General features: G+C 35.7%; 3 protein-coding genes and 1 long non-coding RNA gene across 9 annotated transcripts in view; 2 read left to right on the forward strand and 2 right to left on the reverse strand.

Moving 5' to 3' along the window:
• LOC128885938 (kinesin light chain) overlaps nt 1-3,473 on the forward strand; it is an 11,320-nt gene extending 7,847 nt beyond the window's left edge. Inside the window, exon 7 of the mRNA XM_054140337.1 lies at nt 1,408-3,473. Coding sequence (XP_053996312.1) covers nt 1,408-1,437 — 30 coding nt within the window. The 3' untranslated portion in view covers nt 1,438-3,473. The remainder of the gene's footprint in view (nt 1-1,407) is intronic.
• A 1,054-nt stretch (nt 3,474-4,527) lies between these two features.
• On the reverse strand, nt 4,528-9,192 carry LOC128885935 (tonsoku-like protein). The gene is made up of 6 exons (XM_054140326.1): nt 8,931-9,192; nt 8,535-8,792; nt 8,291-8,459; nt 7,788-8,203; nt 5,716-7,713; nt 4,528-5,634 (listed from the first exon to the last, which is right to left on the reverse strand). Exons 1-6 carry the CDS (start codon nt 8,941-8,943, stop codon nt 4,685-4,687), a joined length of 3,804 nt encoding a protein of 1,267 aa, XP_053996301.1. The 5' UTR covers nt 8,944-9,192; the 3' UTR covers nt 4,528-4,684.
• A 197-nt stretch (nt 9,193-9,389) lies between these two features.
• On the forward strand, nt 9,390-11,373 carry LOC128885956 (uncharacterized). 2 transcript variants are annotated; one of them, XR_008459698.1, is made up of 3 exons: nt 9,390-9,464; nt 9,536-9,658; nt 9,710-11,373. It is a non-coding gene; the product is annotated as an uncharacterized LOC128885956 (long non-coding RNA). The 2 variants fall into 2 exon arrangements; XR_008459697.1 differs by having other exon boundaries at nt 9,392-9,658.
• Nucleotides 11,374-13,495: 2,122 nt separating this feature from the next.
• LOC128885947 (thyrotroph embryonic factor) overlaps nt 13,496-17,386 on the reverse strand; it is a 62,785-nt gene continuing 58,894 nt past the window's right edge. For all 5 annotated transcript variants that reach the window (XM_054140367.1, XM_054140364.1, XM_054140366.1 and 2 more), the window contains one exon: nt 13,496-17,174. In XM_054140367.1, coding sequence (XP_053996342.1) covers nt 17,088-17,174 — 87 coding nt within the window. In that variant the 3' untranslated portion in view covers nt 13,496-17,087. The remainder of the gene's footprint in view (nt 17,175-17,386) is intronic.

Here is a 17,386-nt window from a genome sequence, read left to right on the forward strand (position 1 = left end):
ACACACACACACACACACACACACACACACACACACACACACACACAAGTCAGAGTTGCCTAGGTTTAATTCATGGAAATTACACTGTATTACATTTTTAATTACTTTCCATTTCTGTAACAAATGAGTAGTAAAGTTATGGCATAAGTCTATTTTAAAACGATCTCAAAAGCATGCGAAGGGTGTTTGTATCCTTCGAGGCACCTTATATCTCATTTCATTCATTTTCCAGTACCATAGATGATACGTTAAATTACTCCATTCAAACAAGGAAACAAAATTGTTGCTTTATTATTTAATATATTATAGTATAATGTTTGAATTCGCAATCGACGACTACGAACTGGATAATTTAATATAAGTAGTGCCTTGATACTTTAACAAACGAACGAATAAATTATTTTCCAAACGAAACAAGTTTTTAATTGTTATTCGATTCACATTTAAGAGTGTATAGTGTACAGAACTTTTATATTCTATGTGTCTATTTTGTTTTTTCTTTTTTTTTCGTTATAACATATTATTCGTAAGGAATATGTTTCCTTTTGCACAAAGCAGAGAATGCGTATAGCGCGTTTGTATTATTAACTTTCCCTCGCACGCATTTGTGTTCTTAACTACCATTGTTACCAGTTGTTTTTCGATATCTGCGTTGTCGTTTTGTTTCGCTTTGACTTGAGTACTCTGTGGGCCGGGACTTAGATAAGGATGTCGCCGGAGTACAATTTCGTCTGGACAACAAACAGGACAAAAATAACTGATTTCCGTAGAAGGTGCGTATTCGTAGATACTTGTGGAATATTTTATATTATTTTTCGATATTTTTAGTGTTACTCCATGAAGGAGTCCTTTTTAATTGTAATCATTCAGTATATACACATTATCCATTTCCGTACTTTTGTTTATATATTATCAGAGTGCAGACCATTCTTTCCAACTGTAATAAATACGATTCAAGTTATCGTTCCTTGTTAGGACGATTAATTACTGTTCTTTTGATGCCATGTATCGTTAGCATGGGTTATTTCACATTTGCCTTGTATATATACAAATTTGTTTTAACGACCAGTAATTGATTACGGTAAATGTTATGTTGGTATTTGATCATATTTCTGCTTGCCATGCATTTAAAAGTTTATGTTATGTTTTCCCAGCTTGTGCAACATTTATCGGAGTCTTTTTTTAGGAATCTTGTGTCTTTAATAGAAAGCAAATCGCATATCTTTAATCGACAGCAATGTTTAGAAAGTTTCTAACTTTCAAAATTAAAATTTCTTGTTCCTTCAATTTTCAGACAGAATCGTTCCAAAAAAGAAAAAGAAGGGGAAAAATTATATTGAAGGCACGAGATCGTTAAAGAGTTTTGTTTGAATGGTCTCTTTAGAAAACATTCTCCTTCTGTTTCAGGACAGGAAGTATTTCGTTCGTACTCAATAAAGGATACTATGTAAGAAATATACGTAAAATGTTCAAGTCGGATCATGCAAGGGCTCTGCATTGTTTAGTTGAAAAAACATTGACTGACGTCCGTTCTTTATCTGGATCGTTTAACGTATACAGCACATTCCAACTGCTTTTAATCAGACTCACCATAACGAAGTACTCGTGTTGCTCGTTTAACTCTAGAACGATTATGGCTTCGTGCTAGCGGCTGATAGTTTGGAATAGAAAAGGTTGCGAGACGAATTGATCTACCCTGCTGTTAACACATTATCTGAATCAAAACCTAAACAGATCATAACTACAATTATATCACGACAGACAGAAATAAACAAGCAAAAGAGAGAAAACTGCAAGCTGTTGACCTAAAAACCGAGATGGTATTCAATAATCCTCCGCATCATACAGAATGTCGAGCAGTTTCAGACACGTTATCTACATACATGTGTGCACGCCTGTTGAATAGTCCATAATACGCGTATACATATCCCTTTCGTTGCTCATACATGCTCTAGAAGACGCGGTGACATGTTAATCATTCCATGAGCTAGCTTTTCGAATTGAAACTATGAAACGATTTACATTTATCATAGGGAAAAATGTTTGTATGTCGCTCAGCATTAAATATATTCTTTACACATCATGCACGTTAGAATTGTGAGAGTAATATCGTCATCCTTTTGGAAAAAGTGAGTGTAACAACCTGATGGAGAATTAAGTTTCCTTTCAGTCTTGTCCATTTTTTGGAGTTGACCAAAGATAACGAGTGGAGCAGTGGAAAGATCATGACATGACATTCATTTTTCTGTCCTATTTAGAAACTATATGTATATATATGTATTGGCAATATTTAATTTATTACTGGATTTGATTCTAGCAGGCACGACAAATACATATTATAGAATTGCGACATTAATCCAGGAAGGATTTTTAACGCTTCAGTTTAAATTATTTCAAATATTTTGCGAAATATATTGTTCAATATTATACAATTTGAACACGAAACAAATAATTCTTTCACATTCGTTTCGTGGTACATCATTTATTTTGAAACCAAGGAACATTGTAACTGGCTGTGAATGTAAAATGTTTTATCGAGTCTGAAATTGTTTAATCGTTGCGTAGCTATGATAAGACTGAATGATGATCGTTTGAATTAGTCGAGTCCTCGTGATAGATTTAAGATTTTTTTCATTTAATAATTAATACCTTCACAGTCTATTTTGAGAAATTTACTTTTATTCAATACTTGTCATTGACCTTTTTCATTGTGATAATCTTACTTAGTTACAGTGGCTACTTGCTGTACAATTTCTTTTATATGTGTAAATTCTAAACTGAGAAGAGTGTAAACTATTAAAAATTGATGGATGAAAACCCATTGGAAAGTAAGTTGTCGAGTAATTAATCCAATTTTTTTATATAGAGTGGTATGTAAAACTTTTATTATTGTTCATGTTACATTGACATTTTAATAAGTTTAGATAGTACTTATTAAAAAGACTGTCACAGTGAATAGGTTCCAAAGATTTTTAAAACGAGAGAAAGATTGCTTAACTATTTCAAAGATGTCGCACATGTGTATATAAGTTACTTTCACAAAAGTTAAGTGGACTGGTCTAGTTCAAAAGATTCAGGATTACATATTGATTATTGGTATATGAATAACCATGTCACTTATGTTCATAGACCTTGTTCTTCTTATTTGTAACATACAGACATAACTCGACCATTTAGTCCCACCGATCGACAGTTGTCTCGATCCTCTTCTTCATCAATCTTTCTTATTGTATGGTAAATGTTTTTATTTTATTTTCATGTGTGCTCTCGTTACTTTGAAACATGCATTTATCGATACATGCATAGTGTGCGCCTGGGAGCTTAAAGGCCTAGAACTAGACTTTTATTTTTTTGAAATTAAATTATATATTTAATGGAGAATTCTGTTCACTATTCACTTCTTGCTTGCTACTTTAATATTTGCCGGTGTAGATCAAATACGCTCCATACCGGATTGTCATGGATGGCGGTATATTAGTACTGGTTGAGTTATACATGCGATGGTTGAATGTGGTTCTTACGAAACGAAAGTGCCGTGAAATCATTTTTAATCTTCCAACAACTAAAATTATCAAACAAATATTAACTTTCAATTTCTCAAATAATCGAGATACAAATTTATATGGAACAATACAAGGAGTAATAGATATGTATTTAATTAATCGTTCTTTTTAACTTTAAGAATCTCAAAGAAAATTCCTTTTTTCTGCAAGGAAAGAGTGAAAGAGCTGTGCAATTTTAATATTCTTATCTTATTTATGTTTTTTACTATTTAATGGAAATGTGTCCAGGCTAAGAAGCTCGTAGAAATCTGAATCGAGACGAGATTATTATACCAGTATACTGTACGAATCACGTAAATAAGTACCAAGTACGCATAGGCGGCTTGTGCGTTACTGCGTCGAAATTTCGATTTTTAGAAGCTCAACCTGGATACCTTTAATTTATCGAATACTGCGTTTTTATTGGATAATTTGTTTTTGTTTAAAAAATAATAAGTTTTTAAACAAGCTGTAGATCAAGGTGAGCTATCAAGGTTCTACTTTACAGTTGAGGAATAGATGAAGTGATACAGTATTAGGATAAGATTAGTGTCCCGCGCTCGCTAGTAGTCGAAAGTAGTTTTTTTTTTGTTTTAAGCTGAGGTATCATAGCTCTCAGGTGCGAGTATTGTTACTTAAATAATATGTAAGCTTTGATTTATAATAAATATTTCCACTTGTAATCCTTGTTCATTTATCCTGCTCGCGTGCGAAGAAATGTTTCAACTAGGGCTGTCCGCTGTCGGAAAGCTCGAATATTTAAATCGCTCGCGAACCGAGCCGACCAGAATGCAGAACCAGGGGTAAGTGGATCTTGCCCTGTAAGGAGAAGCTCAAAAACAGTATGCTAGTGTCATCTAGCGTTTTATGCATATAACTGGATGCTTACCATAAGAATAAGAAGGAATTTATTTCTTTGATAGTCAACGATGCATTTGTGTCACGTGCCATTTTCTAACATAAATGATACAGACTCAATAATAACTTTTTAAAATTATTTGAATGAAACATTTTATTAAAAATTATATAAAATTAGTTAAATATCCAGTTCTATATGTATAAAAATGTTGTATTCCAATAAACTACCCTATACAAATTGCATACAAAATATATAAGTACTGTACATGTAAAAGTAACAATTCTCAATACGTCATAGGTTTAACAATCACAAGATTGTGTGATAATCTTCTCGCAATACCTTTCCTTCGCCACAAACAAACCCAACACTCGTACACGTCAGAAGACATACTTGAAATTAAAGTACAAACTTCTGGATTCTCAATAAATACTTCTGTATCAGGATACGTAGCAATAGTTTCACATCCACTGATATCGATATGTCTCAGTGTTGGTGTGTGATTTAATAAGAAATTCAAAGATTGGCTACCTACGTCTCTATTTCCTCTGAGCACCAGTTTAGAAAGATTCGACGCTTGCGATAAAATATTTCTTACATTAGAATCCAATAAATCACATTCAACGAGCTCTAAACATTCCAAGTTTGTGAACGAAACATTCGTATTATTAAAAATGCTTTTGACTAAGTTAAATTTAGTTGAAACAGCTGTACATGACAAATTTAAATTAAGCAACTGTCTCTGTAAGGAGGAACAAAGTTCATTTCCATTCAAATTATTCCAAGAAACGTCCAAATTCACCAAGGTACTATTACTTGAAAGAAATCGGATGTTAGGCAGTTGACAATATCGTAAATTTAGAGTTTGAAGTTGAGTCAAAGGAATTATGAGTTTACAAAGTGCTTCTTCGCTTGCTGATCCAAGTGGATTATAACTGAGATCTAGAAATTTAAGTTGCGAGGGTAGCTTTTGTAATTTACTTAAACACATCGAATCAATATCACATCCTTGAAGGCACAATTCTTGCAAGGTCGACAACTTCAAAATACAGTCATTCAGAATATCCCCTGCTTCGTGCAATTCTTTATTGGACATATCTAATATTTGAACGTTCTTTTGATATTCTAAGGTTTTTAACACGCACACGAGTTCTTTTTTACTGATATCCTGCTTTAACCGTAAGATGAGCGTATTCTCGCACGACTTCAAACACTTTGATATGAATTCACGAACATCTGAAAATGTTAACAGTAATCGTAATAAGAGTTAAGTAAGTATATTTTAGACCTTGGTTGCGTTACACAAAAAGTAGTTACCTATGTTATGAGTTGTACAAATAGTCCTATATCGTTCAACGATGGACGGTGTCTCCAATTCAATCACCTCACATTTAAAATTCTTAATAATATCTCCTTCGTTCAAAATCGTAAATACATTATTGGAATTTATCGTGATGCCATTCATAGTTTTTAAATCAAGCTTCGCTCTACACCCGCTGTCATCATAAAATTTCTTTTCGATATCTGTTAAAATATTTTGCACCGATGGTTTCGATGTATTTGAGAGTTCCGCCTGTGTTTGGAATACTTTCCCCTCGATAGAAACATTTAAGATGATAGATTTTATTATCAAATCAGCTTCTTTTAAGTCAAATTCCGCGGGAGAAGAGTTTACGGGTGAAGGTGTTCGAGAAACGGGGTCTTTCGTAAAACCAATTGATAATAAAGACATCTGTTGTTTTTTCTTCCGAAATTTGCGTACTTCAAAAGAATTGATTATTTCGGTATTACTACTATCATTACTTTCTTCCTCTGTTAGATCAAGTTCTTCATCGTTTACTATAGGACTTTGAATCTTTGTTCTCTGCCGCTTTAAATTCTGCTCTTGATCGATATCACCGTTACTCGACTTCCTTTTTATTGTTAAAGTTACATTTCTTTCATCTGAACATCTTTTGTCACTAATGCTTTCGTTAATATCGTCCTCCAACCAATCATCCAAAAGGACCTCCTCGTTGTTCAAAAGTGGATTTACGATGCGTTTAGCACGAGTCAAAGTTGCTCCGATTGGGTCACTCCTATGCTTTAAACTAGCTATAGTTCTTTTATAATCTTCACCAGCGGATACTTTCTCCACGTTACTGTTCCGATCATCGATTAAACTTTTTAAACTGCGTGACGATTTATTTGATTGTTTGCATTTCTTCCTTTTGTTCGCTGGTATGAGAGCAGACAATCTTTTATGCATTTCGTTGTAGTCAGCTTCGTCATCGGAAGACAAATAATCAACACGATCTTTCCACTGCTCTAAACAATCTAATACAGTATCATCTTCATTCGCTACAAGTTCCACATTTGCTCCGTGTTCCATTAAAAGTCTCATCATAGAAAGATTGCCACAAGATGCTGCATCATGAAGAGGTGTGACTCCTTGACACATGATGCTTCCAGGATCATTCACGTTCGCACCGTGCTGTAACAATAACTTGGCAATCTCCACGAATCCGTGATTAGCAGCTTCATGAAGAGGAGTCCACCCAAAATTGTCTCTAACATCCAATGGATGACCATCCACCAGTAATTTTTCTACAGCTTCGATATTTCCATTAATGCAAGCTACGTGAAGCAGTGTTTCGCCCTTTTCATTTTTTTTTATCGTAACCAGTTTTCTTTTGGTTCGTTTTCTATTTATTCTACCATTTTCTTTAGCTCTCAATTCAGTTTCTACATCCGACAAATCTTCTAAGCAAATGTTTGCACCAATATCATTTTCTTCTAACTCGTCTTCGCTATCGGAACAATTGGATGCTTCTTCCAGCATATCCAGTTTCTCCTGGATCATTTTTATGTCTTCGGTTTTTCCAGAGTTGATAAAATAATTCAATTGTTCTTTTAAGACGGACGCTTCCAAAGAAACATCAGCACAAACTTTTGCATTATTCCAAGCTAAATCGTAAATTTCTTGAATTTGATCGTCCGTCGCTTTAGTGGCTACCAATAAATCTGCTAAGAATAACGCAGATCTACAAATTTCACGCGAGTCCGTGCAAAGTTTTAGTTCCCTGTGTGCAAAATCTAACGCTTCGTTGTATCGTCCTACATCCTTTAAAGTTTGCGCTAGACTTAACAAAGCTGCATCTATACGATCGCTTTTGATTTCTTCCGCGCATTTAAGCATCTTTCTGTAATAATCGATGGCTTTCTCGAAACAATGCACAGCAACAGCAGCATCTCCTAGATTTTCGTAAAGCTTCAGTCTGCCGCTTATACTTTCTTCTGTCTTTAGAGCTTCCTCAGTCGCGTTCAATGTTGCCACTATAAAAGATTCATTATTACAAAGATGTTACATTTTTCAGTTTTATAAAAAAAATATCCTTTCATAAACATACCTATTCTGAGAGTTTTTTCTACTTGGTTTTTAACATTTTGAGGTAAGTTATCTGTAACATAAAGGGAAACCAATATCTTGCGTGATTCACTCCATCTTTCCATTCTTAAAAGTAATTCTCCTTGTAACAATTGAGCTTCAGCTTTCAAAGACGGATTATCAACTTCAGTGGCAGTTTCAAAGTGTTTTAACGCTGAATCATAGTTGCGTTGCCGATCATAAATTCCACCCAGAGCAATTTGTGTTCTATGAAAATCTTCTTGCAAGTTATGTGTTTCGCATAATGCAGCAGCTTTCTCCATTAAATCGACAGCCTGTTGGTGCTCCTTCTGAGTTTCTAGTACCAAACCTAGATTTAATAGCAACCGTGCTCGCATTGTAATCAATTCTTTCAAGTCTATATCTGTATCCCCCAATCTACATAAACAATTAACAAATCAAACACAATTTTTACTCCACTATGCCATTATATATTATACGAATACGAAAGACAAAATACTATACTTGTTGCAAAGTCGTATACTCTTCACATATGCTTTCTTTGCATTTATGAGAACTTCAGTTTTCTTCTCAGACTTTTCAGGTAAGCTTTCAGCCCAGCAAAAGTATGTCCTACCTAGAGTAGCATAAGCTCGTTGTTCCTCTAATAAATTGTTTATCTCCTTGGCTCCTTCTACCTAACACAAAAATTTTGTTACTTTAGTCGTTTCATATAATTTTATGGATCATACATATTTCAAAAACAAACCCAAATAGTGGTTCTGATACTTCAACGCTTCCTCATAGTTGCCACGATCTGCATGTATCTCTCCTATCATTCTATGGGCTACAGCGATGTTCAGTTTGTCTTCTAAGATACTGCAAACCTCTAACTGTTCTGTATACTCTTGTAAAGCATCTTCTAACTTTCCAGTTTCAAAGTATAAGTCTCCAAGTTCTTTAACAACTTCAGCCCACTGCTGAAGATTGCCATCTCGCTTGACCCGTTTCTTCTTCTTAAGTAATCCTATTATTACATGTTAAACAATTTTATTCAATTTTTCGATATTTTATTCTATTACTGATAATGAGACGTGCCAAGGACAAGCGATTGTTGACAAACAAATAAACGAAATATCAAATAATGAATTAATACCATACTCACGTTCTGTATCCATCGTGTAAGAACGTAACTTATTACAAACACAAGTGAATCACATTCAATTTACAGAGTTCTGTTTAGTTCTGCTCAAATTTTCTTTCTGTTCGAAAACATGTTGTCGCGTAAACACAAAGCCAAACATAACCAAAGACACAATCACGTGTGAAAAATATCGAATGCTAGTTTAAAAGCTTCATAATGCATAACATGCAGTTGATAAAGAAATGTAGCTAAATTCTTAAGACAGTAAAAGTTCGAATAATCGACAATTGCTGAAATAAAGAACAAGTTCTGTGCCAAATATAAAAATTAAACAATGACAGCTGAATATTATCTGATATATAAAAAACTGTATAGTTCATGTTCATGCCAGGAGGTCCAAGCTCACGTATTAAAAATTGGTACAAAGTTTGTAGCGCCGCGTGGCAAAAATTCATCCAACTAAAATGTGGAACACATGGGCGTGTATGGATATATAAATAGTATCGAGTTTTTTAAATTGCTTTAAATTATTTACAAGAAAGTAAACCAGAGAAAGTGTGCAGACGCAGTTGAAGGATTTCCATCATTTAAAAAATTATATTTTTTGAAATAACTTTTTGTTGCAGATTTTATACATCAAGCAGAAGTACTTTAAAGTTCAATTTGAAGACAAGGGTAATGCAGGGCAACTACAAAATTCAACGTAGGTAATGCAGAGCTACTCCGATGAAAAGCGACATGATGCAGAGGTGCAGAACTACTACGATGTCGATTATCAAGACGACGCGATGGTTGATGAGTCGCAATGCTTTTTTGTTCCTCCGGCCTCCAAAATTGCAAAACCTTATTGGAAAAAGTATGTAAAAAGAAAAAATATAGTAAATACATAATGCTTAGTACATATCGATAACAAAGTGCGATCTTTATGTAATCAAGATACAAAAGCTGGCGTCAGATTTCTTCAAGCATAAGATACTCAAGGAATCCAGGGATGAGGTACAACGATATAAATCAATGAAAACAATAACAAATACATATATTTCTCGAAATGTGATACACTTTTACGTAGGTGGTCGTATTTTAATTCTCACATGTTCTGTTTTCGTTTCAATGGATCGGATGGCGTGTCATTACGGACGCGGCGACGTCATCTAAATTCTTCCATTTCTTCATCTCTTTTTTTGTATTTTTTTTTTGTTTAAATCAATTTTTCCTCCCTCTAATCATCGTCATTAATTCTAATTGGAGCAAAGCTGTCGGTTATGTCTATCGTGTTTCTAATTCTCTACGATTTTCATTATGGTTTCCCTTTACTAACCTCTGACTCTGTGTGTGTGTGTGTGTGTGTGTGTGTGTGTGTGTGTTTGTGTGTGTACGCGCAAAGGCACGAACACGTGTATTCTTTTGTTTTTGCATCATCGACCATGCTATTGCGCTTCTCGTTTGTCGCATATTATTGAATCGTGCCGACATCCAAGATCGGTCACTTAGGAAGCTATGACGTATTTAATTAATAGCAACTTGTACTAGAAGGTACTTATAGAAATATGGATTTTCGAGAAACATGAACGAGTGTCTCTTTTTCTCTCGGTTTTACAAATCTGACAACTAATTTTGTCGCCTATCGCAGCAATCGGGAAACAATTCAGAATCCCTGCCTGCTTCTCCTTTTTTTTCTTCTTGATTTTCTGTTTTTCCTTTGCAATTTCTATACGCTCAAGGTTACGACGCAGAGATACAAAAAGGTTCTTTCTCGCTGGTGTGGGGAAATTTCTGTCCGTTGTGTACGTCCAACCATAGACTCGACGCGCTTGAATAGTCTTTGATACAATTTATATAACATTTCGATGAATTCTCTTTATAGTTTTTGGTTAGGCTGCATAATACAAGAAATGGCGCGCGCGCGCGCGCGTGTGTGTGCGTGGGCGTGTGTATATATGCTACGTGACAATTAAATTTAAACAATGAGTGTCGATCGTCATTATGATGCTGTCCATTAGGGATGTTTGATTCCGAATCGAATTTCTAGAAACTCGATCTTTCTTACAATTAGATGATTATCAACTTTTCAAATTGATTAGCATTATATTATACTACCCCCAATTTTAACGGAAGATCGGTTCCTTAGAGTATCGTAAATTTCTTTTGATATGACAAAACTCATAGAATGTTTAATCATATTTCTAAAATAATAATTATTCATCACTAATCAATTAGCTATAAAATTTGTAAAGTTTAGTGTAAAAAGACGCACAAAATGTGCACTTTTCTACAGTGAATGCTTTTTCTGTGCAATAAACGGGAATCCCCTCTTTTAAGGTTTAATACCAGTGTTACCAAATTAACGTAAAATTTTTGTTTTTAAATCTTTATTTTTGGAAATCTGTTATTTTGGAAATTGTGTAAAAGAAGACCATGTAAAACGGGAGATAAGTATACTGGACAGTTGCAACCGAATATTATCCGATCATCTGTAAAATTTGCTACTTTTAAAACTCGATCTATTCGGTAACAGTTGAATAACAGCTAATCAATGTTAATTATAAATATGTAGAATTTGTGGAGTTGAATCAGGAATTTGTGTAGTTTGCAACAGGAATTTTTAGGTAATCGATTCTAGTTTTTTCAAGGGTCTCGAACATCCCCATCGTTTTCGCTGATCGGGCTTTACGTAAACTCACTTTCTTGTCACGGTCTATAAGTCGCGAGCCACGGTATAAGAAGAATAGGTGGCACCGACTGTTTCGTCATATGTCAACTAATTGTAAGTCACGCCTTATGCTCAACTTATACCAACCCTGTACATCAAAAATTGTTTACGTAAATGTCTCAAATCACCGCTAGATGGTGTACACGTCCCCGATGCAGCGTGGGTCTAGTGTGCACATGTGTGAAAGTGTTACGCGCACGACGATCAGAGTTTGGGAATGATTCAAGTTAATTCTGATTGCGATTCTTCTATCACCGTGTATTTTCTATTTTTATAATGCGCGCCATTTCTAGTACTCGAATATCTAATCATCTAGCGGTTCGGTTGAAAATAACAAATAATTTACACACACGGAAGAATATTCTTTTCGAAGAAAAGTATTCTTTTCTTTTCACCGTGAACGCGGGGTTTACAATATGTTTGTTTTGCAACATTCACGAATCAATACTTATACACGAATTAATACGCACGGCCTGTTCGACTGTTGGTTTATGCACAGATAACAATTATATTACTTCCGCCTTTCACTGTTTCGCGGTCAAGTAATGGTATTAGAGCCCTCTATTTCACGTTTACTCACTGTACACGTGTATTTCACGTTGTCCGTTGACTCGGATAGTCACGTGCATCACGTGAATCACACGAAAAGATTTCCATGAATGTAATTACAAGTAAGAGCAGTTCTACATACAAATACATAAAATTCAACAATTTCGCAAGTTTTTAAATACTTATAAATTTAATATAATGCAATAAAATGTGTTTTCTCGAAAAGTGAACGTATTGGATGAAAATGCTTTTGGGAAGTACCTTGACTTTTCTTTTACATATTTAACTAATTTAAATTAATTAGTAATTTCGATTTATTTAGTAATTTCAATAAAAAATGTCTTGAATTACAGAGTTTAATTATAGTCTCGTAAATTCATTTTATAAAAAAAATACATTTTATTAGTTTACAATGCATTTGTCATAAATATTCTAAAAAAGTTGTAACAATGTCAAAATTCATCCAGAACTGCTAGTATTGGAAATTTCGTTCCCGTGAATCCATTTACCCGATTCACGATGTTACGTGAATTGGGTCACGTGTACACGTGAATTTCTTCTTCGCGTAAAAAGATCGAAGGCTCTAAATGGTATACATTCGAACGAATTCTCAAGTCGCTTCGAGAAATCGGATCGGTTTGGGTTTGAACATAAAAATCGTTTCGCGCGTGATTTGACCGCGACACGAGATTCGCTCGCGTACACTATATTCAACTACAAAAATTTCACATTATACAACATGCATAAAATCTTGGCAGAAAAAAAAAATAGAACATATATGTATAGAATAACAATGTGTAAAACAATGTCCATAACGTTGACATGATTAGTAACACGGATTTTCTATCCGACTAAAATTTATAATTGTAAAACATAGTCGATTTTACGATGCTCTGACGCACGGTCACGAAAGTAAAGAAGAAATCCGTATAGTACGGACAATTATTGGATTTCGATTGGACGATATCATACTTTTCACCTAAAATTATCTCAATATAAAAACAAATTGTTCGTAACGAATCTTTCACTGACGAGGCCTCCTACAAAAATTAATTTCTTTATCTGTTTATCTACAAATATACATATACATATAACGTATCATATACGATACAATAGTATAAGCTCTTCGAGAATTCGTGGAGTCATTGGTCGAGCAATCGAAAATAACTGATAAGATAATAATCAATAATGTAAACAATTGATAACAAGCATAATGTAAAGGTCTTCTTCTATTGGAAACGTTTTCTCAGTGTCGATTTTGTGTCGCAAAAAGTGCTAAAAAACATATATATATATATATATATGTATATATATATATGTATGTATATATATATATATATATATATATATATATATATATATATAATTATACTCGATTATTGTCACTGAGCGTTGTAACGAGCAGAATCATCGTTTATTTAACGCGTCAACAGTATGTAAAATATTAGTCGCATGTATTATCCATGAAAGCCGCGTGACTACTTTTTCACTCGCAGCGATATATTAAATTGACTTCATGGGAGAAGAGGAAGCGACTACGAATAGAGACACATTTGTTGTTGCCTAACGATAGCCCTCTCGGTGCACAATTTTTTCAATTATCGTTTAACACGTTGCCAGACTAAAACTTGTGAAAAATATGAGCCTAACAGTTTGTTTCTATAAAACAGTGAAACTTACTTTTGTTGAATTTAAACTAGTACCATGCAGAATTATTTTCTTTAACTTCTCATCGTTGGAATGAATTTATTTAGTTGTTTAGTGAAAAGTCATGTCACCCATATATGAGTGACATAACGATGAACGTGTTAAATCTATGATCGCTGCACCTTCAACGATAGAGCTCACGGTTGAATTTTTTTTTTTCGAACAAATGCACTTTGTATTTTTTAAAAATTTGCACTTTTGTGGAACAAACGTCAATTGTTCTCGCGTTAATTTCCGTTTGATAAATCTTATGCTACGAAACGTACGGATAACATTATACAACGATATCTTGAATTGCAAGAAAATTAATAGTACGATTCACCTTGAAGTATTTACAAAAGAAAAGATTGAATATATCCATTGTTCGAGGATCCGTCGATTATCGAAGCGCGACGAAACGATAGCAAAAGACGCGTCGCGATGCTTTCCCCGCACTCGAGCTGCTTCGAACGATTGAATGGCATACAAACCGAGCGTCGAAACGAACGAAAAGAAGAGATAAACTGTTATGCATGAAAAAAAGAAGCACTTGATCTACCTTACGATAAAAACAACTAGAATCACTTGTGTACCATCACCACGTGGGATACGCTATAGTAATTAACGTTTCTTAGAGAACTAGGACCTAGTCCGTGCGCAGAAAAGCGTCGTTCTCCAAAGTATCCTTCGTTCGTAATTTACTTTTCGATTAACCGCCGATTCAAACACACGTCCCTCCTCCATCTTGATCCAGTACCGAGTGCGTTTTCGTTAAGCCGCTAGCTTTCTTTTAACGAAACAATCTTGCGTATTGGAACGATAAATTCGATAAAAATCAAAGAGATTATACATGTAGATAGAGTAGAGGAGTCATACACAGGATTGTCAGTAAAGGCTCGACGAGTTGAGCCCATAGAGATATTGGCTGCATTCAGACGGCCACCATTTACTGAGCCGTTTTGTAAGCGCTCACAGAGAGTGAGGCTAAAAAACTTTGGCTCTCATAGCAACTGCTCTGTGATAACAGCCAATAGCTGCAAAGAACGGTCGCCATGTTTCGGAGTGAAAAATTTGTTACGGTCACTCGCTCCTTGAACGCTCATAAAGCGGCTCAGTAAGCGGTAATCTTCTGGATGCAGTCAAGGAACATCTGACAGCTGACGTTGATATTTCTCTCCCACCAAAGTTTCGAAATGTGACCGCGCATGCGTTATTAGATAAGGACACACAATTTTCTTTCACTTACTATTCGTCTAACTCTTTTTCACCTGCCTTGCCTACTCTATCTGTATACTATAATCTTTTTGATCAGAATGAACCTACCGCAACTTTTGTCTCCTTTTATTTGTCTTCGATCGCAATGTTACGTCTATGCTTTGAACGCAATCCAAATTTATGCTTCTTATGGTTATGGATCTAACCGGAGAATTAAGAATTTCTTTATCGGTCCAGAAAAAGATTAGTTATCCTTCAAAGTATCTATGTAGGTTAGAGATTTCATATACATATAGAACACTCTAGAAATCCCCTATCTAAGTCACTTTAGAGATCCCCTGCATAGGTTATTCTAGCGATACCCTGTATAGGTAACTCTAGAGATCCTCTGTACCTGTTAATTTAGAGATTCCTTGTACAGGCGACTCTAAAGACATCCGTATGTGTCACTTTAGAGCAGGGGTATTGAAACTTTTTTGCCTAAGGGCTAAGTGACTTGTCCACCAAGTCCCAAGGGCCAAGACCTAACTAGCACATCATACCAACATACTGTATTTCTGAATTACAATTAAAATGTTCAGTAACATTATATATGTAGGTTATGGTGTTTCTTAATTAATCTTTAAATAAAAACATCTGATCATTGTATTGTATGATTTGCTTCACAGTGTAAATTTTACAATACAATAAAAACAAGCTATGCCGGGCCGTAATTTGGATATCCCTGCTCTAGTGGTACCCTGTATAGGTAACTCTAAAGATTCCCTACATAGATCTCCCTAGAGATCGCCTGTATAGATCACCGTGGAGTTGTCCTATGTCCATTACTTTAGAAAACCCTTGTATAGGCCGCTGTAGATTTCCGTATGTCTACAAGTATTTCGTACAGATGTGACATCCCATGGACCCTACGAAGAGGAGTGACAGACTGGAGGAGGTACGATAAAGGCCGAGAAAGCGACGAGGAAACGTTAGACCAAAAATCTATCCACGATCAGATGCGGGCCGTATTGTACAAGAAAGAAACAGAAGCTCGAGAGCCAGCGCGTGTGATTGGCGGCCATTTCTTCCAACGAGACGATCGTTTACGCGCGCGCTTGTCTGTGCTTACGTTCATACATTTTTCGCTTCTTACTCTAATCAGCTCAGGCCCGGCTTACGAGGCGTTCAGTCGTGTGCGTGCCAGTGCTTAGTACGGCCAAAAGACACCCATCCTGGGTGGATGACACTCTTCACCTTTTCACCTCCATTAACGACAAACAGACTTGTATCTCCCTTATCGGTACTATCGATGAAAAAAAGCTCGTTAATAGTCCCACGTAGAACATTGGTACCGTGTACTTAGGTCGTTCTGGCACGCACACTCACATCCACGTCTGTGGCTCCGCGTGTATACGTGTAGGCTTCTATGTACATACGTACATGTGTACATATATGGATGTGTAAACACACATACATTGGATAGTGTGTAGGAAACGATATCCATCGTATTCGTATATAATCACAGAGACGTACACGCGTGCACGCGTTTGCAGTTGTACAGGCGGCTGTATACGCGTGCACAGACTCACACTTACAGACAGGACATACACACGGCCGTGTATGTATGCATGTATACATACATATAATCTAACTATACATATAACTATGTACACTTTTTGGGGACGGGTTTCTCAGGGATGGAGAGACTTTCTCCTTGGAAGGACAGGCGAGGGGGAGGTGGGTAAAGGAAGAATGTGTCTGTGTGTTTGTGAGAGAGAGAGAGAGAGAGAGAAAATATCGATGAATAGCAGAACTTGTAGAAGGATATCCTCGGGATCCTCTAGGAAAGTGGGCTCATGTTAAATTGTCGATGATGGTCTTGTGATTCGGCGCGCTCCTTTCCTTTTTCTTCTTCCGGACTGGCGATACCTAAGTGCTGCGACTACAACTGTGGGAGGAGCCGACGCAACAAACGCTCGTTTCTGCGTCCTTTTTAACACTGGGACGAGCTGTTGCCTTGCTTCATCGCCGCGCCGTTAGACGTCCGTGTATTTGCTCAGCTCGTCGCGCAACAGCATGTTTTCGTTCTTTAACCGGTCCAGTTCCTGCCGCAGGCCCATGTTCTGCAAAGGAATGTGCGATTAGTTGCATTTCGATGCACTGAAATTTGACAGAGTAACAGGCCGCGCGACGAAAGTTCAATCGCACACTGATGTTTAAATCGGTGAAATCCTGGCCAAAAATAAAAACACGTCTAACGGCTGAGGTATTTCTAGGAAATCACAGTCAACGATAATAATAAAAAGAATTTTAAAATTTGAATGAAACAGACATT

This window comes from Hylaeus anthracinus, unplaced genomic scaffold (genome assembly GCF_026225885.1).
Source record: "Hylaeus anthracinus isolate JK02 unplaced genomic scaffold, UHH_iyHylAnth1.0_haploid 11982, whole genome shotgun sequence".
In the NCBI taxonomy this organism is placed as follows: Eukaryota; Metazoa; Arthropoda; class Insecta; order Hymenoptera; family Colletidae; genus Hylaeus; species Hylaeus anthracinus.

Excerpts from the sequence above, each read along its gene's own strand:
- LOC128885935 (XM_054140326.1), bottom strand. Across the intron at positions 8,460-8,534 it reads GTATCAGAACCACTATTTGG|AAGGAGCCAAGGAGATAAAC; the intron begins GTTTGTTTTTGA and ends TGTGTTAGGTAG. Across the intron at positions 5,635-5,715 it reads TTGTACAACTCATAACATAG|ATGTTCGTGAATTCATATCA; the intron begins GTAACTACTTTT and ends TAACATTTTCAG.